Below are 25519 nucleotides of genomic sequence, written 5' to 3'. Positions count from 1 at the left end.
GGATCTGAACCAGTCTCCTTCACTTGGTCACTGCACAAATGAATGAGACTACAAGCAACAGAGTGTTGATGAGGAACAACATTTTCCACAAGTCTTTGTGTAGCCATTTCTACTAAATAAAGACATGGAAAATATTATATATTGATTCTGTAAATATATAGTGCCTTCTCTTTTGAATTTTGCAACACACAATTAATTTACATAACAATTTTTATAAGACAAGGATAAATAAGACAAAATTGGATAGAAGGGATTTGCTTTTCTATATGTTTTTATTTCATGACATATTTATAACATTAGCTTTACTAATGGATACCAAAATATGTAGACACAAGCCTTTCTCAAGAAATGAAACAATCAACTGCTTTGGTTTAAGTTCAGGGTCACTACCTCAGAAAACCAAAGAGAAATATGGCACGAGACACATTAAAAAAAATACTTCCAAGACAGAAAATAGGAAGTTTAACTGAGTGTAAATGATACAGCACCTTCCTAAGATCACATACATCCAGATCTGTCAGGCAAGTAGAAAGTAGTAACATTCAAAATTCAGCCAATGTAGCTTGTTTAGAATTTAACTGTTAGAAAGACTTAGGCACTGACATGCTTCAACCATAGTTTCCAGAACTGCTAATAAGGCCTTTGCCTGTTCGCCAGGGAAGGATAACATGCTTTCAGATATTTCTTGAAGAAACTGTGATAGTTTTTCAAAAGTTTCTAGCTCTTTAAAATACGTATCTATCAACCAATCTCCAGAAAATGCATTTTTCATCTTAGAGCTATCACAAACCAATACTGGAAGTACATTTGAACAAGCTACTGCTCTCAGAGTTACAGTCAGGGGAGTAGACAAATTATAAACTGAACAAAAATTAGTTAGCATCTTAGTAAAAGAAAACAAACATAGTTCTTTCTTTTGATTGCAAAACTCTCGTTCTCTGCATTCATAGAAGTTTTCAATGTTCTCTCCTGGATAAACAAGATTCAAAAGTTCTTCCTTTACCATGACTGACTCAACATAATCCAGTGGCAGTTTCTCATGGGAGTTCCTTTGCTCTAGAAGGACTGGCCCTTAGAGAAAACATAAACATTAATCACAACAGCACATTTTGTGATGAACTGGCAGCTGAACAAGACTTTGGGTTGCTTATTGCCAGAAGCCAGGTGTCTGTTTAAGTTTTATTTTGTACCAAGTAATGTTAATATAACCGATGACTTGCATATTTGTATCACAAGGTAGAACGTGGAGAGAGATCCTTTGTAACAATTTCTTTACAATACTGTCTTACCTTGCACAGAGTATGCAAAAAAGTAATGTTATTTACTTTTGTAAAATTCTATTAAGTACTTTGTAGACCAGGTTATTTGCTGACACTGATTTCAAATTAAAGGCATGTGAGTATGATGGTCTTTATTTTACTTTTCTGGATAGTGTGGCCAATCTTACCTTCTGCTGTGCAGCAAGGTAAACTATTGGGGTAGGAATTCAAGTTGTCCCCAACAACTGAATTTCAAATTTGGATCTTAACAGACTTCTAAAACACAAAATGTAATTACTCTAATAAATAAATTTAAAGTAAGTAAATGGGACATATTTATTTGTTCAGAACTAGTCTGAACAAATAAATCCTTTTGGTATTTCTTGTTTATTAGTACAAGGGACCTATTAATATTTAAATAGCCTACGCATCTCTTGGGAAGTTTAAGAAAGGCTGCATCAGTAAGAAAAAAATGAAGGCTGTTAAGACACTGCAAGTGTTTTTCAAATATGAACATATCAGGAATCTTCTTACATAAATTTGTATTACTGTGCTAAAATAATGATGCCATATTAGCATGAATGCTTCTTCAGAAATATATTTTAATGACAAAAGGTAAACTCACACATTACATATCCATAATAGATATTTTAACTTTGCTCTGATTAAAAGTGTATTATTATTACTGATTATTTAGTGTCATTAACTTCTGCAAGCTAAAGGATTTTACAGACAGAAAGTAGATGTTTTTAGAGAGATGTGTTCTAAATTTATTTGAGCTAAGCAAATTCACACTGAATAGGTAACATGCTTTCAACCATGGGCTTGTCATTTACTTGACAGGCCATAACTCAGAGTGTGACAAAGGCAAAGATAAAGATACATGCAACCTTACACTTGCCAGAAAACCCTGATGAATGCATGTGCAAGTAGAGCACTTCCCCTATGATAACAAGATCATCCACTACCTATTCTTCACAACAGCCTAGAAAAATGCACATCTGCCAATGCAATGCCATTTCCAGTTGAGGAGCTGGGCTTACTATAATATTGGCTATTGCATCACTTCAACTGATAGAACTGAGCGCAGGTATTGGCTTGGCATGTTAGATGCCAAGGTGACATGGTTCAACAGAGATATAAAATACCTGGGAGCCACAGAACTGAGACTCAGTAAATAAACAGAGGTAGAACTGCACAAGGTATGTATTGATTATGATCTGGTGCTTGCACAACAGACACAGCCTTTAGGGGGCAGGAAACGACTGTAAATACAGAGGGTCATATGCCAAGAGTGTATTAAAATTTTGTTTCTCTACCTTAATTAAGAGGCTGTCTAAATACCCTCTTCTGCCTCATGACTAAACACAGAACGATTTTGACTGAAAAAATCTGGACTTGGCATATAAAGCACAGTTTACACTGACACAGTAGGGCAATGGTAAAGACATTCAATTTAGTAAATTAATTAAAAGAAGGAAGAGTTGCTATCCAAGACCATTCTTTGCAGATATTCAGGGTTTTTTAAAACACGCTAAATTAAATACATTGATACAGTACATACTTCAATATATAAATACCCTGTCTTTAACAAAAAGTATTGTTTAAAACATTCTGTGCTTGCCTAAGGGGCAAAGTACTTTCTTTAGAAAATAAGGCATCCCTCCCACTATTATCCATGAACAGCAGTTATCATGATTACAATATCGATTACTTTCTGAAACTAACTACCAACCTAATTGTGTTCTTCAGAGACCATCACATTAATTTTCACAAATGCTGAAAAAATGTATGTTGAAATACATGAATATATAGAAATTTAACTGATCTCTTTTTGTGTTGTGGTAAAAATAGATCAAAACAATAAAAAATACTTAGCCTTTATTGGTGACTAGGTAATCTTTACTTTCATTAGTGGAGAATATAGTTGCAATACATATGGTGATAAATGCAGGATAAAAATATTACCATATTGGAAAAACATGTGGAAATTCTTGTTTTATTCAGCCGATCAAGATAAGTGTGAAAAAGTATTATTTTTATTGTAAACAAACCAGCTTGGCTTAAAAATATTTCAAAATATTTCACAATAACTTTTTATTTTAGGAAACTATCAAGAAAAACACTCAGAACTTCATATGGATTCAGAACAGTGGATAACTTCCCTAAACCAGTTCAGCATAAATGCACTCACCCCCATGCTGAAGTAGCAGCTTGCCAATTTCTACATGTCCATTTGACAGTGCATCATGCAAAGGAGTCACCCCATCCACTTGACTGAGCAGGTCTACCTCTGGACAACGCTCCAGAATTTCACGGACACACACTGTGCTACCATGGTTACAGGCTTCATGCAAAGGCGTCCAGCCAGCATAGTCTGAATTATAAATCAAGGGAAGTTTTAAAACAGCAGAAGTAATACTGAAATGTTAATAATGTCATTCATTTGACAGGAAAACACTTTACTTTTTTAGTACTCATTACAGCTAGAATGGCAGCTTGTGATTTCAAAACAAGAAATTCTATTGAAAAGCATCTGAAAAAAATTAGCATATTTAAAAATCAGTAGAAGATGTGATGTTAAAACACAGTTCAGTTCTAAATTCATCTTACCTTAATGTTTGCTATTAAGTCCTCATTTTGTGTTATGTAAAAAAGAAAGAGTATTAGATTGTATAAATACAAACTTGTTACCAAACAGATACTAATGCAGTTCTTTATGCATCTTAATTTCTTAGTTCTGTAGAGAAAATGGATAACTTACCTTTAACATTAATGTCTATTCCCGGCAAAGAGAGAAGCTGAATCAATGTCTCCACTTTGTTATTTTTGCAAGCTTTATGCAGGGCTGTCTCTCCTACCATGAAAAATTAATAGATTACACTAGACTAGGCAGGATAGCAACTAAAGAAAATAATCAAAGGGCCTGGAACTAGGAGACCTGCTTATGTACCAGAAAACTCAATAATGAGTAAGATTTCCTTTATCCTGTTTAAACATCTTTTAAGGAAAAAAACCCCATGGAGCTTCTATTCCACCAGAGATCCAGCAATGAAATTGTACTGCAAATGGTTTAACACAAGAATTATCTCCCCTCTAGTTCAAGGTTTAAAGCTTCAATCACACTATAAAAGCACCAAGTGATCACAAAACACCAAAAAATACTGGGTTTTGAAGCAATAAAACTTTTAGAGTGCAGTTGCCCTGCCTTAAATTTATTCACGAACCTACATTAAAATGTATGGTTCTTTCTACACAGCGTTTATAGTTTAATTCAAATGAATGTTTCTGATTAAGCACGAGTGCCTCTACACCCACAAGTATAAATCAAAACTTCAAATCTGTTAGCAGATGGTTTGCTGTTTCTCAATAGGCTGTCTGACTTGGCTGCAGTAAAGGAGGAGGGGAGAATAATGGAATTAATAATAATAATAATAATAATAATAATAATAATAATAATAATAACAACAATAATAACAACAAGTAGTAGTAGTAGTAGAAGAAGTAGTAGTAGTAGTAGTAGTAGTAGTAGTAGTAGTAGTAGTAGTAGTAGTAGTTCCTGGGAAAAAGAATTCCCAAATCTTCATATCATGTACAGCTGAAATAAGTGTGAAAATTTAAACAGCAAACAACTGAGAGCTGCTGCTTATATATGTAAAGACACCACTAGCTTCTGTGTAATAAAAACTTCAGACACATTCTAAATGCTGTTTTCTTTTCAATAATTGATTAGGTGTGAACAAGAGCCAGAGGAAAATCCTGATAGCAGGTGAAAGATGATGAACCAAACGTCTTAGAAATTCAATGTATCTTAGGCTAGATCTCTTAGCTTTTGTAGTAAGATTTACATGGCACATTTCATTATATTAATACCTTTCCTATGTAAATCTGTCAACTCCATATCCATTCTTTCAACGGAATACACTACTTATAATTATAGCAGGGGGAATAGGAAAAAAAAGCAGCATTGTTTGGTTTCCTCCCCCTCCAGTCTTTCAGCTCACTTTTCTTTGCAGAAATCAGATGTAACAATTCACATCAATTTTACTTGCAAAAGCAAGTAAACAAGTTTAAAAATATATGGTCTGACTGTTGTAGAAGTTCTTTTAAACCTTTAAAGGGGATGAGGTCTACTTTTGTCCATCAGTGTTTGTGATACGATTCTGTTTTTAATTAATTGAACAATTCCAGCTTGCTTCTGCCAGTTTTTTCTGAGCCTTCTCCTCGGTGTCACATTAATTAAGAGTTGTAGGTAAATTTCTGATGATGAAGATGAAAAAGTAGTTCCAGAAAGTAATTCTGTAGTAAAGCAAGCCTCATGCAAAGTACTATTTATTAAACTTGTATAATAAATAGGAACTGAATGAATTACAGCAACACTGTTTTATTCCTTAGGTACATGAGTTCCAGTATAGTTAAAACAAAAGCCAAGTGCCTTTCACAGTCTGGGCTGAATGCCTGGAAGAAAACAGTCCATATGCTTAAAACAGCTATGTAACATAGCATACTCCTCAGTCTTTGTTCACAAAATGTCTAGGACTCAGAGAGATGAAGACTGAATTATACTTGCAAATCAGAAGATGTTGATCCTACCAAGCACAGGTTGAGGTGGATTAGCAAAGTAAGGCAGGCAAGACTGGAATGAGCTCACACAAACTGTACAGTGTATTTAATGTATGGGAGAAGGACAGTAATGAAGAAGGCAACTTTATTTTACCATATATACAAATTCCTCCTTTTAAGACATTGCAAAAGAGAAATGTGGAACATAAGAAAATATTTCTCGCGCATAAGCCATCTTTTTAGTCAAGCACTCATCAAGACAAGTTTTTAAAGATGAAACTATCAATTCTAACCACTTTAAACTTCTTAACATAAATTAGATATATAGAATACCTTTAATATTTCTCTTGTATAGCTCTTCAGCCGAAAAAACCCTCTCTTTGGTGTGTGCAGTCTGAACTTCTGTTTTAGCTCTACGCTTATTAAAGATTAAGTCACTGAAAAGAGAGCAAAGGGGACACATTTAAAATCCCTATTTCATATTTTAATTTAATGTGTATGTATTTAATGGTTCTAAATGTGTACATACAGAATAGTTAGATTTATCCATTTCAGCATCATTTCTGAAATGTCTTAATTACATAATTTCTATGCCATTTAATTATAACTGTATTTAAAACAGAAATCAAATAGGATTACCCACTTTTAAACTTTCTTTAAACGTAATTCTATGAACAGTGAACTTCTGTACATACCCTATAAATTTAATATTAGACAACTATAACTACATCAGTCTGCATTATACACTGGAATTCAAAGAGAAAGGAGGAAAAAAGAAAAGGGGAAACCCCAGCCCAGAGGTGTTACAGGCTTGCAATGGAGCTTTCTGTCAGTTGAAGTAATTTGTAGACAACAAAACAGGTCACATAAAGTTCAAGAAATGTGTCAGGTCAGAAGCTGTCCCCCAAAGCAGAATAAAACTGGTGATGTTATAGGTATTACTTACGGTAGATCAGGCAGCACTTTGACTTGGTTCTGCTTATCGCCATTTAGCATCCGTAATGTCCTTTGAGACTCAGGGCATGGCTGTTGCCCTATTTTCTTTCTCTTTGCTTTGTGTATCTTTGTCTCACGCATCCCTATCTCTTGCAAAGCAGGTGAATAGGAACAAACCTGTTGCAAAAGTAACGTTTTATAAATGAAGAAAATTTTTTTTGCTGCACTTGCTGCAAAGCAGTCATCTATGACCCACAGCTTGCAGTATCTTAAGTTTTTAAAAATCTGATCCCTGAATGACTGTACATCTAGATTGTTTCAATTTGTCTTTCACATTTCATTTTGGTGTTTTTGTAATTCACTCTTTACACTGGCCTCAATGGGTGACTTGTGTCTGAGACAGAAAATGGGTAATTCTAGGCCTCTTTCAGGTTTCTGGCAGCTGAGAAAATCTGAATCTCTTTAGCTGGACACAGGACTTGAGTAGAGTTAATTGACTTTCATGTATTAAAGTATTTACAGACTTCCTGCTCCCAAACCAGGGAGCAAATTGCTCACTCCACTCCTTCATCTCATCTGAGATGAAGGGTTGGATTAAATCTTTGAGCATTGCAAAGGCAGTAAGCCAGTCATCTCTTAGGTGCTCTCTCTCTATTAGGACAGTCTTGGCTGTTGTAGATGTTAGTTTCTTTGCAGAAACACAGAGCTTCAAACCCACTTACACTGCTCATTTAAAAAAGCCAACTAAGTTTCTGCAGTTTGGCAAAAGTATAGGAAAAATGACCAATGAGGGGGATTCATCAAACACACAATTATATTTGAAGAAAGGTATTAAGGAAGGTTTTGAGTATTTAGCAGCTCCCTGTAGATCTTGCAAGCAATGTGCAGTAGATGAGGAACACCTTACTTGCACCTTCACTGCACATTTACCACCAGAGAGTTGTTGAACTCAGAGAAAAGCCTAGCTGATAAGATGCTGTATGGAAGAACTGGCAAAACTGGACAGTAGCTGATTTTTACTCTGTGGAATGAGAAAGGAGACTGAGTTGTACTAAGGAAAACTACAAAAATCACATCGACTTGTTTCAAGCACTTAAAAATTAATAAGTAGTTGCAGAGAGCGATCAGTAGTCATGGCAATACTAAAAGTAGTGATTCTGCTCTATTTGTGGCAATATACATCAAATATTAGCTATGCAGTTGGTTTATGTTAAGAATTCTGACAGTCTTTTTTTCAACCTCTGTTTAAATGTGCTGTATTAACAAACAGTGACCACTCTTCACCATGAATTTCTGTAAAATTTATGAACACTTATGCATGGGAAATGTACAAAGGTATAAATTTGGTTTTTTGTGACTCTACTTGTAGTATAGAAGAACACAGACAAACAGCTATTCTGTTAGTCATTAGCATTAAGATTACGGAAATGAGACGCTAAATTAGGGCATAACGTTACCGTGTGATTGCCCTGATTTGCCTGCATCCTGCCAGCAGTCATGGTTTTGAGAATTTCTTTTGCAGCTTTTACCATGTTTTTCCTCACCAACTATTGCAAATTGTGATTTGAAGGCAGGCAAAGGTTTGTAAGTAGGACAAAGTTTCTAATAGGAGAAATTGACAGGAATACACCGTGGTTCAAAATCATAAAATGTTCTACGTAACAAATGCCTCGACCTATCTATTGAAAAACCCTGAAGGAAAAGGTAGCCGAGAAAAATCACACTATAGTTGGCATTCTCCTTAAGTACAAATAAAATGCTGCAATCATTACATCAGTAATTATTTTCAAAAGCTTTTACTGTTGTTGCACTGCTTCACTTTCATGATAACTGCATGTAAACAGATACCAGGTGTGACAAATTCCCTGGTAAAAAAAAACCAACTTACTATTATTCCTGACCCAGATCTCAGGCAAAGAGAAATTTAACTGCAGTGGAACACATGAAAATACAATGCAGGCAACAAGCATGACCTTAGACCACAAAGAAAAGATCTATTTTAAGACTTTTATGAATCAAATAACTTGTAAAATACTGAAGTCTTATAAGTTATTAAGGATTACTTACTATTTTCTGAAGAGAAAGTGGTTCTGTAGAAACAGCAATATTCCTCTGTAAACACATTTGTTTGAAAATTGCCTCTGCAACAAACAGTTGAAGCCAGTTGGATGGTATGGCACAAATAAATGTTTTTAACTGACATACAGAAAAATCTGGATAAAAGCAATCAGAAAAAATAAAGTAAGCCTAAAAATGAAAATACAGAAATATACATACCTAGTTATCTAGAAGATAGCTCTTCCAGGCTTTTTGCTCCTATGGCAGATTCAAAAGCTTATTCTCCACAAAAATTACTAAAATTCTTCACATTAAAATAGATTTTAACCATCATCTAGTAAGATGACCAGATACCGAGAGAATGTTGAACATATTTTAGGAGATAAAGCATCACATTTTGCGTAAAACCTTTTAAAATGCTCTTAATACAATGTTATAAAAGTTTCACCTTTCTTTTGAGAATAAAATTACTTATTTGCGAAGTTCTGCAAGTGATCACCTTTTAAATCTCTAAGTGACACAAATATAAGAGTTACAGCACATGAACAAGAAACCTGCATGTAATGCAGGGTGACCTACAAGTTCTATGTTAAAAGTCACCATAAGCAAATTGCAATCCCATTCAGATGAACCAAATTGCTTATACTGTTCAAAAAAAAGCCCCACACAGTGGCTATAGTATCACTATGTATCAGGCATTTGTCTGACCTAACTCTGTTTTGGAAAAGATGACCAAAAGACTGTATTTTTTCTTACAGTGGCAAGAATTTGTATTTTGATTCTAAGAAAATAATTTTGTCAAAGTAACAACAGAAAAGGCTGGAAAAGCAACACATGCCATAAGGAAGGAAATCTTTACTCTGTTTAGGAAATCTTCTGTTCTGCTCAGAAGTGCTCATAAATTAACTGATCAGTAAACATAATCAAAACAGAAACCCAAGTTTGAGAATACAGATGTTTGCTACTGTAAGTATAACTGAATTTAGAAAAACTCACAGTTTTTTTGCTTTGAGTGGTGTGGATTGTATCAAGTGGCACAGGTCAAATAATCTCTATAAACAGACTGAATTCTGTTCTTGTTTTCCGTTCTTGTATAAAGGAAAGTAAGAAAGTCTCACAGAAATATATATTCAAGATTATCCCTATTATATCACAGCAACAAATCCATTGGAGAGGTACATACTAAAAGCTCCATTGACTTAAACACCATAAATTTCAAACTGATTTAGCCTTCTAAGATCTAAGTCAGCCTATTCAAGTTCTCATAATTTGCTCTCTGTAAGACTGGAGTGGAACAAATTGTCCAGAGATTAAGATTTTAGTTTAATTTCTTTTCATGATGTTTCTTCTTGAGTGATAAGGTAGAAGGCAAATACACTTTAATTGAACCTCACATACACCTGTTTCGACAGAAAATGATGACTGGAAAAGGAGTCAGGGAAAGCTTGGTTTGGAATTAATTTTGAAATTTAAAAGAATTCAATACTTTTCTTGAGATAATTTTTTGTCTTTCAAGCTCCTCAACCCCTTGTTGCAAAAAGTGCAGATAACTCAACCAACATTCCATGTTAAATGATAATGGTTATTTGAGTTGTGATGTTTCTGGTTTACCTAGTATATTTAACATGGAAGAACTACAGTAATTCATGGGACACAATGGAATTTTCTCCCATTCCCTCCATTAAGTCCAAGGACTTGGAAGGAGACATTGAAAGGCTTCATTTGAAGTTGTAGGAGTCACACAAAACCAGTTTGTAACTAAACCAAAGATTTTAATTAGGAATTAGTATATCTGATTAGGAGACTTTTGAGAGGCCTTTGCAAACACTCACCATCACACGAAATGGCAAGGTAATGTGCCAAATCAGGTACTTGATGAAACACATTTCTGTCCATAAGCAAACCTGATATAATCCAATAGTCCACTACAGTTCCAAGAATTGCATTTAACAGACCAGCAACTTCACTTGTAAAATCCTAAATAAAAAAAAAAGGGTGTATTTATTGATCTGTACTATATAAAAAACTCACACTGATAATGTACCAGAAATAACATAGAGAACTTTAGATAAAAGTGCACTCTGCCGCCATGTCGCTCCTTCATTAGCCTTTCTTCCTCTGCTCAAAAGCCAACTGTTATAGCCAGATCAACAAAATTAGTGTCACTGATGCCATATCAATTAAGATTTGGCACCAGAGAAAAACAGGTTCTATGAAAACATCATCTACAACAAACCATACAAAATGGTGTCAAAGCTAACAAGTACAATTGTAATGTGATTTCTTTTTAAATTGTTTCGTTTAACCATAAGATTGCAACTACTGCACTTTTACCAGTTAACTTTGTATTTAATTTGACAATTACAGGGATCTTCTTCTCCCTGCTCCATTAGCATTGCCTTTTTCTGAAGATTTCATCATGAAATTAAAGCTCTTTTTGTGACTATGTATGTCTGTGCCAAAAGCGAAAAGGATGCAAAGTGTTAGTGTTCTGCACAGAAGAAACTTTGGCAGACACTTTGCAGAAGAAAACTTTCTTCAGCTACCAAAAATTCTAAAGAGATGAGTACAACCTGCAAATTTAGGAAAAAACCATACTTTTGAATGTATAAATGTATGTATAAAACATACTTTGGAATGCCTTACCATTTTCTATGTTGAACAGGAACACACATGCACACACAACAACAAAAAACCCTAAGCCCAAACAGACAAACAAACAAACATACGTACTCCTTAAGGGTCCCACCATGAGATAGAAGAATGTATTTATTCACTCATGTGAGCAGCTCATCAACACTGGACAGCTAAAACAGTGTTTCTAGTGTCTGAGTTAGTCTGTGCATGGTCACATCTATCTACATACCTTTCTGAGCCATGTAGGAATACTTCATAAAATTACTCTGAAATGAATTATTCCTTTGACCACATGTACTACCAGATGTTTTGAAAGCACAGCTTGGAAGAACACAGGCACCATAGCAGGAACACATGATATTCATCTGACCTAGGGCTCTACCAGAGAACTACTACTGTTACACTAGAGCACCAATTGATATATGGCATCTTGTGAAAGATAATGAGTACTTGAAACCGGACAATTTTGGGTAAGAGACAAACCGCATTGAATGTGCACACACTACAGTCAATGGTTTGTCTGATACTCTGAGAACAATGTATGTTCAAGGTCAATTTAAAATAATTTACTAGGATTTCTTAGGAGCTGAAAAGCACAAAAACCAGTTTGAGTAGCAATAAACAAAACAGACATACATATGAACAGAGACTGTGACAAAGATGATAATAAAACATGAAGTAATTTGTTGAAAACTACACAAATACTGTCCCTACAGTTAACAGTTACTTGTCACTCAAAAGAAAAGGAATGAACACAATTAAAAATAAACATGGTGTGGGGTGGAAGCAATCTCCATCACTGAAGATTTTTAAGAATCGGCCAGACAAAATCTGTTAGGAATGCCATCTCCAAGATTGCTTCCAGGCCCACTTCCTCTTACTCTCAAACTCTACTTGATTTGGTTTGCCTCTTCCTTTATTATGTCATAATACTTTATTATAGATGAACTGTGAAATCTCATAATTAAAAAAACCCCTGAGAACACAGATATGGCATGTCAAAAACTTGAAAGTATAATTTTTCAACTAAAGTTTAAATATTTAAAAAGGTACATTATACTCCCTATCTTCTGAGGATTCAGGAACAGAAACTGAAGAACATTTTAAAATATCTGAAATGCATGAAATTTCCCTTAAGTATGCATTCCCCTTATCACTGGACCCCAAAGCAAAATACTGGGTGAATACTATAATTCCACCAACTGTTCTTGGCTGGAAATAAATTTCACAAACACAGCAAATCAGCACAATTTCAGCAAAAGTTAAGTGACAGGATCAAGGACATATTGATGTAATCTGAGGTAGATACAGATGTAAAGCACAAATATTTGCAATTCTGTTTCTTGTTTCTAAATCACTACCTTAATTAGTTCCTGCATGAAACACTTTTAAGCAAAAGGGTGGGGGTGAAAGCAGACATTGAGGCAGAAGACCGAAATAATGACTGCTAATACTGCAAGTATTAATAATTTTTCAGTCAGATATATAGTGCATATTAAACGTAGCTGGTACTCTAGTTGCATCTACCTTTGCCCAGCTAAGTATCTCTGCATGCTGACACGACAAACCAGATATGGCCGACTAGTGTAGGCTTTTTGGTTGGCATTTTGGTAAAAGAACGGTAGGACAAACCAAGAGCTTCTCCTCAACTTTTTAAATAAATGGTTCAATGCTACAAATGAAGGAGAGGGAAATTGGTCTAATTCCCTGAAAGGATCATATGTTCTAAAAATGTTTAAATGTTAACATGTTAAAAATATTTTCAATTTCAACCACGAAACAATACAAACACAGTAATGAAAACACGCAGTATTAGAAAGGAAAAAAACCCCAAGCATTTCCATTAAACTTGGAATTTGCTACCATGTATGACAGAACCAAGACCTCTTTTTTCCCTGGTCTGCTCCTACAAGAAGCTGGGAGGGGCCTCAGCCAAGACAGATGACCCAAAATGACCACAGGCCTTCTAAACATTGTGTTCAGCAGTAAAAGCTGTGTAAAGGAGGAAGGGAGGATGTTCGAAGTGATGGTGTTTGCCTTGCCTAGAAACTGCCATGTTTTATGAAGCCCTGCTTTCCGGGAAGCGACTGAACCTCTGCCTGCTGATGGGAAGCATTGAATGGAATCCTTACTTTGCTTTGCTTCTGGGTACGTATTTGTTTCACTTAATAAACTGTCTTCGTACAATGTCATACATTTTTTAATTTCTGTTCTTCTGATTCTCTCCCTCAACCCACTGCAGGGTGAGGACTCACCTGCCAGCTGGGATCAACGCACTACACCATGTACAGCTAATTAAGTAAGATGCAGTGAAACCTCTTTTCAAAATTCCCTTCCTTGTTCTTATTGTTGAAAATCAAAGCTACCTCACTAAGAAAAGCACAGAAGTGGGAAGAAGCTATTGACTGTGTTAGCATACAAAGGTCACATTACTTCAACTGGTATCTGTAAGCTTAGCAAATGCAATTCCTACATTGCTATTCCATTTAATGCTTTGTCAAGTCAAATACAGTGCTATGGTGGCAGAAGTTTCACAGTGTATTTTTACACATGAAAGTTCTTATAGGAAAATTAATTTTAACTTTTTAACTTTGAATTACTGAGTTATTTTAGACCTGTAAAGAAGAGTTCATTTTTCATGTGCAGTAAATGTAGTACTCCACAAATGCCTAAAACATACTTTCAAAAAAGCTACTGCAAGTGACAGACCAGAAAGACATTTGGTTCTACACCACACAAATTTATGCAACTAAGCTAAACAACTATGCAACTAAAAACCTAAATGAATGCCTTTGTCACCTCTTTGTCAGGCTATGTAAGACAGCTTTTTTAAAAAAATCCCCACCAGTATTTTCAGGGATGAAAAGCATTTCTGATACCATCTGTGACATTGTGAAGAACCATGCAATAGCTCAATGCAACTAGAAATGTTATAAGCAACATACACATTCCCTAGTAAATTCTAAAACTGAATTAAGAAATTTAATTCAAGCAACTTTGACCAGGACTTCCCACATTATACCTGTTTAAATAATATAACAAACAATAAATGCTAATTTATTTTAGAATTACAGTCAAAATTGATTTGAAGAGCTCAAATTATAGCAATTTTTTTATATTCTTGGGCAGTGCATTTTTAACTACAAGAGCTGTGCATCAATATTATTCCACCAAGCTGTCCCAACAGATTAACCCAGTGATCAGGAAGGACATCCAATTTCCTGTCACTATTCTTATTCTGCTACTTCTAAAATACAGCAAATTCTATATAACTCCAGAAAACAAACGCACTCAACTTCATGCTTTATTTTTCTCTTTTTTTGGACTGCTCTTTTTACATGGTGTTTACACACATACATAAAACATAATTTTGCAACAACTCAGCACTAAAAGAAAGGAAACTTACACAGATATTTTCCCTGCACTCCAGTGGTCATTTTTTGCAATCTCTTTGAATCACAAAAAGAGAGAATCTGATTCTAAAAAGCTAAAAAATTAATAACTGTCCATTTTTAACAGTTAGAAAATATTATATTAGATACATCCCAAGAAAGAACTTAGTTTAATTATTCATCTGTTTCCACTTACAGATATTTTTGCTGAAGAACTATACAGAAGTTTGGTATATCACAACTGGCATGTTTGTTTCTTCCCACAAGCTAACACACTTTTGTGCACTGAAAAATATGGTCACACCTTTACAATGTGCTACAAACCACACGCAGACAGTAACAATTCCCAAAATCATTCCTTTAATTTTGGTTTCTGAGTGGCCCTACATGTTTCTTGTCAAGGTGTTACCTCTAAAGCAAACACCTTTTAAAAAACAAAACTGGTTAAAAAACATAACTGGTAACAATGACTCACACCCTCAAACTGAAGGAAGGAGGGACAATTTTGCACCCTGCATGCTACCTCTAATGATGTGGAAATACTGTGCATTTATTTATGTATCTCTGAAATGCCCGGAAGGAGAAAACACAGTTCTGTCTGCACAGCTAAGGAGATTTTGCTCTTTTGACTTTCTGAATGACATTTTAAACTGTGCAATGGAATTTTAAAATTAAGTCTCTGAAAATACAGAAAAATACCAAGTTTTAGTATAACAAGATTGAGAATGAATGAAGGGATGAATGAGTTGGATTATAAAAATACCGTATTTGTTTAGAGTTTATTTTTGCCAAAAAATGCAATGGCAAAGAAAGTGAAGTAGATAAATAAATATGAGGAACAAAGCTGTTAGAAAAAACATAAACACCACAGATATTATGAGGCAACAAACTGCTTTTTAAGGCTAGAATTCATCTCTGTATGATAGTTTACACTACAGTGCATAAGATCAAAGTGAGAAAGCAACAGGTTCACATTGTGCTGAAATGACAATTCTGATACATATGTATATAAAACAAACAGAATCTAAACAAGAGGCAGATCTCTCTGGTTTAAGTTGTGTGGGGGGATTAAGCTTATTTTTCATACATGTATTACAGTCTGACTAAAATGATTATTCTGCCAATGCAAAGAAAGGTTTATGAAAAAGGCATGGCTTACAGTGCTGGAACCCATCAAAGGAAGGCACAGCAGAAAAAACTAAATGGTACCTACACTTATAAATTGCAGATTCAGCCAGGAAATATATGAAAGCAGTGTCATTTTCTAAAGAAACAGAATGGCAACTGCACCAAATGCATGTAAGCCTGCTTGCTGCTCAGTACCTTTGAAAAGATAGGTTGCTTAAATATAAATATGGGTATAGAAGCCTAATTTTAGGCACTTTTTAAATATCTTGACCGAGGATAAAACGCAGCACTGTTTCACAATGTCTTGCTTTGATGGCCCTCAAAAAAGGTAGGAGGTCTGGCTAGGTAAGATGAATGAAGCTCTCATTATGTTTAATCTTTTTGCTTTCATAGCATAATGAATAACTACTAGGTATTATATTGAAAGTGCCTTTTTCTCCCTGAAATACTTTATTTTCTATTGTTCTGTTACTGCATGGAAAAAGTGAATGGAGTACTTATCTATTCTGTGCTCTCACAATAATTTAAAAGAAAATGCAGAAACAGCAGTTAGGGTTTATTTTATGTGCGAATCTAGAAGTCAAAGATGTTTTACAAGGCCTCTTGCTTCTGAAAAGATATAGGTGGTATAGAGGACACTTAGTATTTTTCAGGTCAATGTCCTGCTGGTCAGCAGGTCATAGAATAGCAATTAAGTTGCCTTCAATTCCACTTTTACACTAAGTCTTCAGAAATAGACTAAATGAAACGACAAGACTTAGGAAGAAAACAAGAGCATTTTACTACAGTGAAACAACGCATATCTATAGCAAACAACAAAAAAGTATTAGTTTTGTTAGGCTTCTCTTTCAAACATTTCCTGAATCCTGTCACTGTAAAGTAAGATAATCACTTCTTTAGCTACACCATATTGTTTGAGAGAATGTGTTAAGCTGGTGTCTCTAATAACTACAGTAATACCTGCTGGTAAGGGCATGTGAACATCTGAATGTAGCCAACAAGCTACTCATGACTCGTTTCTTCTCTACATAGCTATATAAAAATCTTATGGATCAATTCATTTCCTTTAGTGGGGCAAAAACCAGCATGCTTCACAACAAAAGGCAGCTATAACAAGCAGCTGTGATACTTACATATAATTCCTCACAAAAGAATGAACAAAAGGATGCCTTTAAAAAATGTGTCAGTCTTCATTATTTTAAAGTATAAAATTCACACTCACATCATTTTTTCTATTCAATTCTCTATGGGAAAGTATGACCCAATCTGCTAGAATATTTATGTGTTTGGTAAAAAGCACTGCGGTTCCACTTTCAAGCAAGAATGTCTTCACAAGAACTGTCTGTGGCAAGACTTGTTGATGCTGTGAATTCGTTCCTTCAACCAAACTGTAAAAAAAAAAAAAAAGTGAAAAAACCTAAAGCTTTATGCCACTTTGATTGTTATTGTTACTAGACAGAAACCTTGTCTTCATTCAAAATACACACAGATTTGGCAATTTTTAACTATGGAAAGATCAGACAATTTTTGATGAAGAATAAGTACAATGATGATGACTGCTACTGTTTGACCTGGGGAATTCTAATTCTAATTCAAATACTACTGCTTACATAAATTAAAGGCCACCATAACTATATAAAGGCAAACCAAAACTAGACTTCTTTTATAACTCATAAACCAAGGACAGGTAGTTGTGTCCCTAAGATAATAGGGAGATAACAGTTTTTTTGAATTAAAAAACCCCATATAAATCAATATACTCAAAATGCTGCTTGCCTACCGTAAAGAACGAATAGCCAAATACCGCAAATCTAAAAATACTGCTTTATGAGCAAGATTAAATACTTACTGAAATAACAGGCTGGGAAAAGCAAAAGGTCTTAAAACATGATTAGGAAAAAACCCATGAATTTACAATAAACAAACTAACAATTGAGAAATATAAATAGAATTGCTAAACTGCTCTGCAGAGCAGTATCTTATCAAGGATATACACAAATCAGGATAGAAGCTGCTGTAAAGAAAGAAATGCATGTGTTATTCCATAAACCCCACCTTTTTGTCAGAAACTCTACTTCGCCTTTTACTAAATCAAAGAAAAACTTCAATAATGTTTTATGAACTATCCTCAGTTCATCTTCTCTCCCTGAAACTGTGACTGTATGACAAACTGTTCCGCAATACAGGCAAGATCTGAAAAATAAAAACCGAAAAATTCTATTTGTATGACAGAAATAACAGATAATCCATTGACAAAAAAAGTCAGCTTTGAATCTGGTCTGTTTTGACAAGGAAATGTCTTGCTCCCTAGCAAGAGTCAACATTTTAAACCCTGATTTTCTCTCTTTAAAGCTTTTTTCAAAAAAAAAAAACCCAAAAAAACCCAAACCAAAACAACATGTTTGTGACTGAGCTTTTGTGTTCCAGATGAATATTTTGTAATGTAAACTAAATAATTTAATTGGATTTCATGTTTCTGTCTCTACTTGAGATATTGTACAATTACTATATTAAACAGAACGTCTTTAAAATCCTTTAAACACAAGATAGTTTTGTAGTATTTTATAGACATGGTAACATCCTACATACTTCTGCTCAGATAACAGTACATACATACTACTTCACAGGACTAGAGATTGCAGTCTCCAGGAAGTACTAAAAGACAAAATACTTCACCTAAAAGACAAATTCTCTGTCATGTTCTGCAAGACATGCTTACAATTGCACACGTTCACATATCTGTAATCACAATTGTATCAAAGTATTTAAATGTTACTTAAGGTTTTATCACAGCAATAAGAAAAGGTGTAGTTTCTTTTCCAAATAAAGAATTATTTTCTGCTTACGCAGATTACAAAAAATTACTTCTCTAGCTAAAGCAGAGACTAACCAAACAGCTCCTAATCACTGCCTTGTCTTTGTAGATGTAAGTAAGATATAATCAGACTTCCTCATAAAGATGGTAAAGGTTATGATTAAAACCAAAATACAAGATGAAATTTCATGTTTGGTAAGAGAAACCTTGAATTTGCTTTGTAACTGCAGATATATGCATGTGTGTCTGTGTTTATCTATATGTATACACACAACAGCAGCAAGAGTACACAGATTACTAAACTCTGTAAAGACTGTAGGAAATAAAATAATTTTTTAAAAATGAAAAAGGCTAAGAAAATAGAAGTTTTCATTTTAAAAATGAAAAAGGCTAAGTAAATAAAAGCGTATCTGCCTGTGAGCTGCTGCTTTTTGAAACATGAAGTGGAATGTCCAAATCTGTTACAATGCTAGAATTTCACATACCAACTTCTGTTGAAAACAGCACTTTGATGCAATAGAATGCCAACTCTTCCCTGCTGTCCCTGAGTTTGGAGTAACATAACTATTGCATGCGGTACCTCATTAGTCTCTCTTACCTTACAAGCATCTCTATCAAGGACCATGTGCCTTTCTTACAGATAGGACACTGAAGAAGATCCAAGTAATACTTTAACATAGATGGGGACTTCCAAGGAGGTTCACAATGAAGAATAAGGTAAAAAACATGACAAAGTTCAGCCAAAAATATTTCATCCGTGTTTCCCTGCAATAAAACGAGAAAATAATATTGACTCTAGACCAGACAAAGATCTATAATATCTATAACCATTAGGAGTTTATTTATTTTCTTTAATCTTTACAATCCCAAGTGACCAAATTAAATCATTGAAGTAATAAGCAATTTAATGCATAACTCCAAGAAGAAAAATATATAGTTTAAAAAAAAAAAAAGGAGAAAAAGGAAAACTTGCTCTAGTGTGATATTCCAGTTGAATGCACCACTTTTAGAGCAAACCTTCTCAATCAATGTCTCCATCCGTGGCATACTAGCATACTGCTGTTTCTGAAAGTAACAAAAAATATTTGCGGCCAAGCCTTCCACAGTATTTTAAGCATTACATTCATGTGGCTTGCAAATAAATACTAATTTGAAAAAAACCTCTTTTAAATCCTTTTTCTTTTTACAAGCACATTGATAAGTACAAAAAAGAATGCATCACTAAAAACTACTAAATAAAATGTCAGAAGCAAAGATCATAATAATTCCATTTATTGCTTTTATTTTAAATAATACTTTAGTCTTCATTTCTCACCAATAGGACATATTCTAGAAGAGGATGAAGAAGTTGCACAGGAGGTGCACTGCACATTTGGCCTGCAGCAAGTTCTGTGACTGCATCATGAAGTAAGTCCTCTTCCACTAATCCTTGAAGCACAGACCAGGTGCCCCTGGACCAGTCAACCCTTTTAACCTAGAAATGAAATATCTAACAAAAATTACAACTTAAAAGAAAAAAACCCTTTACTAACCAACTTAACTAACACAGGAAATCTCTAAGCAAAATGCTGGTATTATTTATCCTGGTTTCTGCTAGGATAGAATTTATTTTTGCCGTAGCCAGAGGGGATGTGACTAAGACATGGAGGTTATTCTATACCACTTTACATCCCTGACAAGGAGGGGGAAAGGGATTCTTATTTCCAAGCAGAAGGGGTCCTTCCAGCCAAGATCATCATAATGACATAGGACTTACATTTTATTCTCTGTCACTCATGACAGCAAAACTCTTAATGACACTAATGAGCAATTGAAGGTCTCAGCTACATTGCTATTTACATCTTTCCTCTAGTTCAGCTTCAAGCCAAAGCTTACACCAGTTGCAAGTGTATGGCTAATTGAAGCACTGTTTTCTTCTGCCAGGTAACTTCTCTTTTGAAATACAGCTTTTTTGTCTGACCACACAGCCTGAGGCTCCGGTAAATTCAAATTTCTCCTTATTCTGGGATAAGAAGGCACAGCTGAGAGAAGCAGGGTCAGACTGATTGGTCTGCTGGGAATTACAGTTACACAAATTCATTGTTGCTGTAGTCTCTGATAACTTGTAGACTTTATGATCTATGTCAAAAATCCTGTCTCTTAATGTGCATTAGATAAAATTGTTCAGGTTGGGAAAGAATTCTAATATCATTGAGTCCAACCATTAACACCAAATCCACCACTAAAACATGTCCATAAGTGCCACTTGTACACATCTAAATCCCTCCAGGGATGATGACTCCATTACTGTTCTGAGAAGCCTCTTCCAGAGCTGGACAACCCTTTACAGCGAGAAATTTTCCTATTATCCAATCTAAGTATCTTACCAATTGTTTTAAGACTAGTTTAAATTTTAAATTAACACAGACTTTGAGTCCAGTTGTGGATTTGAAATCTAAAGAAAATACTGCTATTAGATAGCTTCCAAAAATGTTCCAGTAATAAGATAAAAAACATTAGGAGCTGTGTTCAAACATGAAAAAAAATCAGAAAGAAATTATAATCATGGTTAAATCACAGTTAAATCTCAGTGAATGAACTCTACCTTAGGATTAGATATTTTGTTTCTCTGCAAATTTCTCATATCTCAGATTCCTAATGTAAGCCATTGTTTCATTAACAATAAATAAAGCTGCTCATGAAGACAATTTTCTTTTAAACAAGTCTGTGCATCTGGTGTTTGCAACTCACATTTATTTCAATCTGTCATTCATATATGCACCATTAAAATCTGCACTAAAATTTCCTTTGGAAATAACGGTCACATTCATTCTTTTCTAATTTTAATTACATGCAAACAGCACCTCTAAAGAGAGGGGTTCAGCACATCTTTAAGAGGTAAAGAAGGATGATACAAAACTGAGGCAACAAACTTTTGTCAGTATCAGGAGACACCTATTATTGAAGAGACCTAATACTCAATAGGCTGTCCAAGCTTCACTGGCTTGCACTCTGTACCAGCAGTGATTCACAAGAAACCGCTGATTCCTCATCAGTCAATCACTAGTACTTTGGGCAGAAACAAATGAAGTAAGAAGGCCTACACAATACATCTTTTACATTGCATGATGTGAAAGAAAAGCTGACAAAACAGAAATAAATATTTTTGGGATGATGATGGAACAGAACACTTAGCTGAGCTAAGCCTTCCTAGAAGATACAAACTGAGATAACAAAATACAGTAGGCAGATCTAACATGTTAATTTAATTTATAGGTTTGATCTTACTTCATTAGTATTACTGGAAATGTTTACTGGAGCTGCTTATAAAAGCCATAAATATACTGACTATAGAAGTCAGATATCATATAAAGGCTGGCAATGGATATTCCATGAAGCAATAAAAGTGACAGAACTGTAAGAGAAGTATTACAATTAGGCCTAAAATTTCCAAGAAAAAAATGAGTACAGAAAAACAATTTCAGCTTACACACATTAAGAAAGGTATTTTTTTAATCCCATTAATTCAATAAACTACACACTAAGATTAAATTTCAACACAAACCTCATCAGAAGCAGAAACACACACAGTGATGGTGTTGGACCATGACAAAAATATTGTATTGCTCATGTTTTAAAAGTATTTTTCTTCTTCCTCCCTTACTGTCAATATAAAGAAATCAGAAAAAAACTGATTTAAGGCAACTATGTAGTATGGCTCATGAAGACACCAGATCTTCAGTTACCAAGAAACAGAGGAAGCTACCGCATAATTTCATTATTGCCCTTTTTAACTTTTAAGTAACACAAGTTACCAAATAAAATGCACTACTAGTAGCTCACGGCCAAAGTATAAAATGCTTTTTGAGTACTAGAGAGGCAATGTTTCAACATTGTTTATAGATTTATTCTTAACATTATAGATAGACAAAGCAAAATTTTAAAAGTATTAATTTACTTCAGGCATTTATAACAAAGACTTAATAAAACCTATTGCTGACCTGTATCTGTTTTATGCCATTTATTTGACTTAATGGAAATAAAAAAGAGAAATTAAATAATACAAGAAAGGAATTAAGTCAAAGTGACTATGAAAAGAGGACTGAAAACATAAAGCATTCTGCTTGCAATCTGTGCTTCAGCTGACTCTGGAAACCCACATGATGAAGTATCAGGCACCTGCTGAAAGAAAAAGTACTGTTTCTTTTTACAGTGAGATAACCTGTAGCTAAAATCTGTCTCTACTAGAAAAAGCAGGTGAGCAGTGCTAAAAATTGTGTACACTCTTCCTTTATTCCAACTGCATAAACACAGCGCTTGAGTAATTTAAGATGCTTTATATCGCATCAGGACATCTTTTTCCTAACGTTAGTAGGTAAGGTTCTCTTAACTAGCAGGATTAAGCAGTTTCTTTGTAATAACAGGGACAGTACTAAAAGTATCGCAAGAGCAAACAACATTCAACACCCAGTGATGCTCTTTATTGCATCAATAACTTTATGAGAGTTTTGGATAGCCAAAATCTAAAAATGTTTCTTTGATAGCCAATTTTGCAATTAAAGTATGTTTGTCTAACTTCATAATAAAATTCCATATGTGTAATGTGTCCTCTTTTTTAATAATTCTTACCTCTGGGTTGCATTTGTTCAGCTGGTCTGTTTGCATAAGTCTGTGCTTAATAGTCTGTAAAACAGTATAAAGTCAACTTGCACATTGGATCCCATTCAACATATTCAATAAATAGAGCATGACACTTCCCAAATGACAACTTCTGTTAAATGTAGTTCAAGCACAACACAGCATTTAGATTCGTCTACTTAGATTTGTCTTTTGGATGGTTAAACTATGAAATAGGGGACTAATGACTTACAAGAAATAAAATACAGGCAAATTTTCCTTCCCATTTTCCCCTCCTATCGTCTGTTTGTTGTTATGTGGTTGCTCCGTAAGGACAGTGGTCCTACATTAGACATTAGAAAAGTAAATGTTTGCAGTTTTCCTGTGGCACAATGGCAACTTTGGATTCCTCTTGCATGCAAAAAATATGGTAGTAGGTGCAAAAATGTATTACTATTATAGCTATATTTAGTTATAACATAGAATTACAATCTTACTAAAACATGTTCCTAAAATACCCTGAGGAGAGACCATCTTGGGTGGGTTAATCCATCTGCACATTGCTACATAATAGTTTGAACCAGAGCACTTGCTGTGTGTAAAATACATGAAAAGTTAAAAACAAATTTATTTTTTAAATGTCTGGAGGGGTATAGCCTTGATAAAATGTCACTGATAAAAGACGTAGCATTTGATGGTGCACAGATTTAAGCAGCATGAGTCTTCTACTTGTAATCTTGTGTTTAAACATTGTGTGCACCTCGAGGACTTAAAATTTTTAATTCTTCTTCTAGTGCTTCATGTAAACAAGCTTCTAGAAATATACTTAAACACCATCATCCGCATCACTGTAACTTAGAGAGCTAAAATATCCTAACTCAAGGTATGCAGTTGCTTTTTCTTGAAACAGTGGTGTTAACTACTAATGTAGCAATTTTACCAGGATTAGATCTGTGATAACATAAAACCAAAGAAGTACATTTACTCTACTTCTGATCTGTAATAAAAAACATCCATGTAAGTCCACAAAACACTGGCTCTACAGTATGACTGCTTTGAAAAATATCTTAGAGTAAGTTAGCCAGATAACAGGAAAATCACAGAAAGACTGCAATTCAAAGACATTTTGTTGAACAATATTTGCTACTATTTACCTTATCTATTACACCAAGGTTTTAAGTAGCACCCTGTGTCTTTTACACACCCATGCCAATGAATTGCCATTGCTAAGTTCTATTTTAACTAATGGTAGATGTAGTAAATATGGGATTATTAAACATTGCAGGATAAAAGGCAGTATCTAAAGCATCTACTTTATTGGCTCAAAACTATATTTAAAGATAGAGGATTTTAATATAATTAATATATTATAAAATATATAATTATATGTATATACAATAAATTATGCTAAGAAAGTGTCAACTATTACTTACCGCAGTAAAATACATATGCTTTATAATAACATTTTTCATTTCAGCAAGTTGCATTTTAGACATGACTTGGTCTGTTTCTTGTGCAGCCAGGAAATGGTTAATCTGTGTATCTTTGGGATTTTGTATTTCATTCTGCAGAGCAAAAAAATAATACTTTGTTTCAAAGCTAATGGTCTAAGCAACTTTTATGTGCCAAGTCTTTCTAAATACTGTATTGCAAACTGTATCTCCCTATGTATGTTTATGCAATTTTGTAAGGGTCTACATCATGTGTCAGATGAAGAGCTGCTGGTTTGGAAATAAACCACTGACTTAGGAAGTTACAGCATAGGAATTATCAAGATAAGCTTCCCCATATTTTTCTTCCTAACTGACTTTAGGTCAAATCACAATCCCTGTGGCTGAACCATAAACTAAAACCAGCACTCACACATTTTCAACTGGTCAAAAACGTAGTAAAGATTTTATAAGGCATTTCTTCTTCAACTTGTCTATTCATTTTACACAGACCACTACAATGAAATCTTTTCAGTTCTTGCCTACAAACAAATTAGTAATTTAAAATTTAATAGGTTTATTCTCTTTTTTTCCTCTGATATTTTTGTCTTTTTGTCTAGTAATTAATTCTCTGAGTCCACCTATCATTTTTACCTACTTCTTCAGAACAGGGGTAAGGAAGCATTTCTCAATTGGTTTCCAACT

At 34.4% G+C, this 25519-nt stretch overlaps 1 protein-coding gene across 3 annotated transcripts in view; it reads right to left on the bottom strand.

Annotated features, from left to right (window-relative positions):
- Positions 1-253: 253 nt before the first annotated feature.
- Positions 254-25519, bottom strand: part of SLF1 (SMC5-SMC6 complex localization factor 1) — a 32646-nt gene continuing 7380 nt past the window's right edge. For 2 of the 3 annotated variants that reach the window (XM_066181285.1, XM_066181286.1), the window contains exons 6-18: positions 24818-24949; positions 23397-23450; positions 20104-20262; positions 19387-19553; positions 18029-18166; positions 17196-17361; positions 10649-10793; positions 8826-8971; positions 6769-6935; positions 6156-6259; positions 4024-4116; positions 3454-3636; positions 254-1071 (exon numbers count right to left, since the gene is read on the bottom strand). In XM_066181285.1, the coding sequence (XP_066037382.1) occupies positions 575-1071; positions 3454-3636; positions 4024-4116; positions 6156-6259; positions 6769-6935; positions 8826-8971; positions 10649-10793; positions 17196-17361; positions 18029-18166; positions 19387-19553; positions 20104-20262; positions 23397-23450; positions 24818-24949 (2151 nt within the window). In that variant the 3' untranslated portion in view covers positions 254-574. The remainder of the gene's footprint in view (positions 1072-3453; positions 3637-4023; positions 4117-6155; positions 6260-6768; positions 6936-8825; positions 8972-10648; positions 10794-17195; positions 17362-18028; positions 18167-19386; positions 19554-20103; positions 20263-23396; positions 23451-24817; positions 24950-25519) is intronic. The other variant, XM_066181287.1, reaches the window with a different exon arrangement.

This window comes from Chamaea fasciata, unplaced genomic scaffold (genome assembly GCF_029207755.1).
Source record: "Chamaea fasciata isolate MVZ Bird 193981 ecotype frontalis unplaced genomic scaffold, bChaFas1.0.hap1 SCAF_4, whole genome shotgun sequence".
NCBI classification, from domain to species: domain Eukaryota; kingdom Metazoa; phylum Chordata; class Aves; order Passeriformes; family Sylviidae; genus Chamaea; species Chamaea fasciata.
This window is presented reverse-complemented; position numbering and strand designations above follow the sequence as displayed.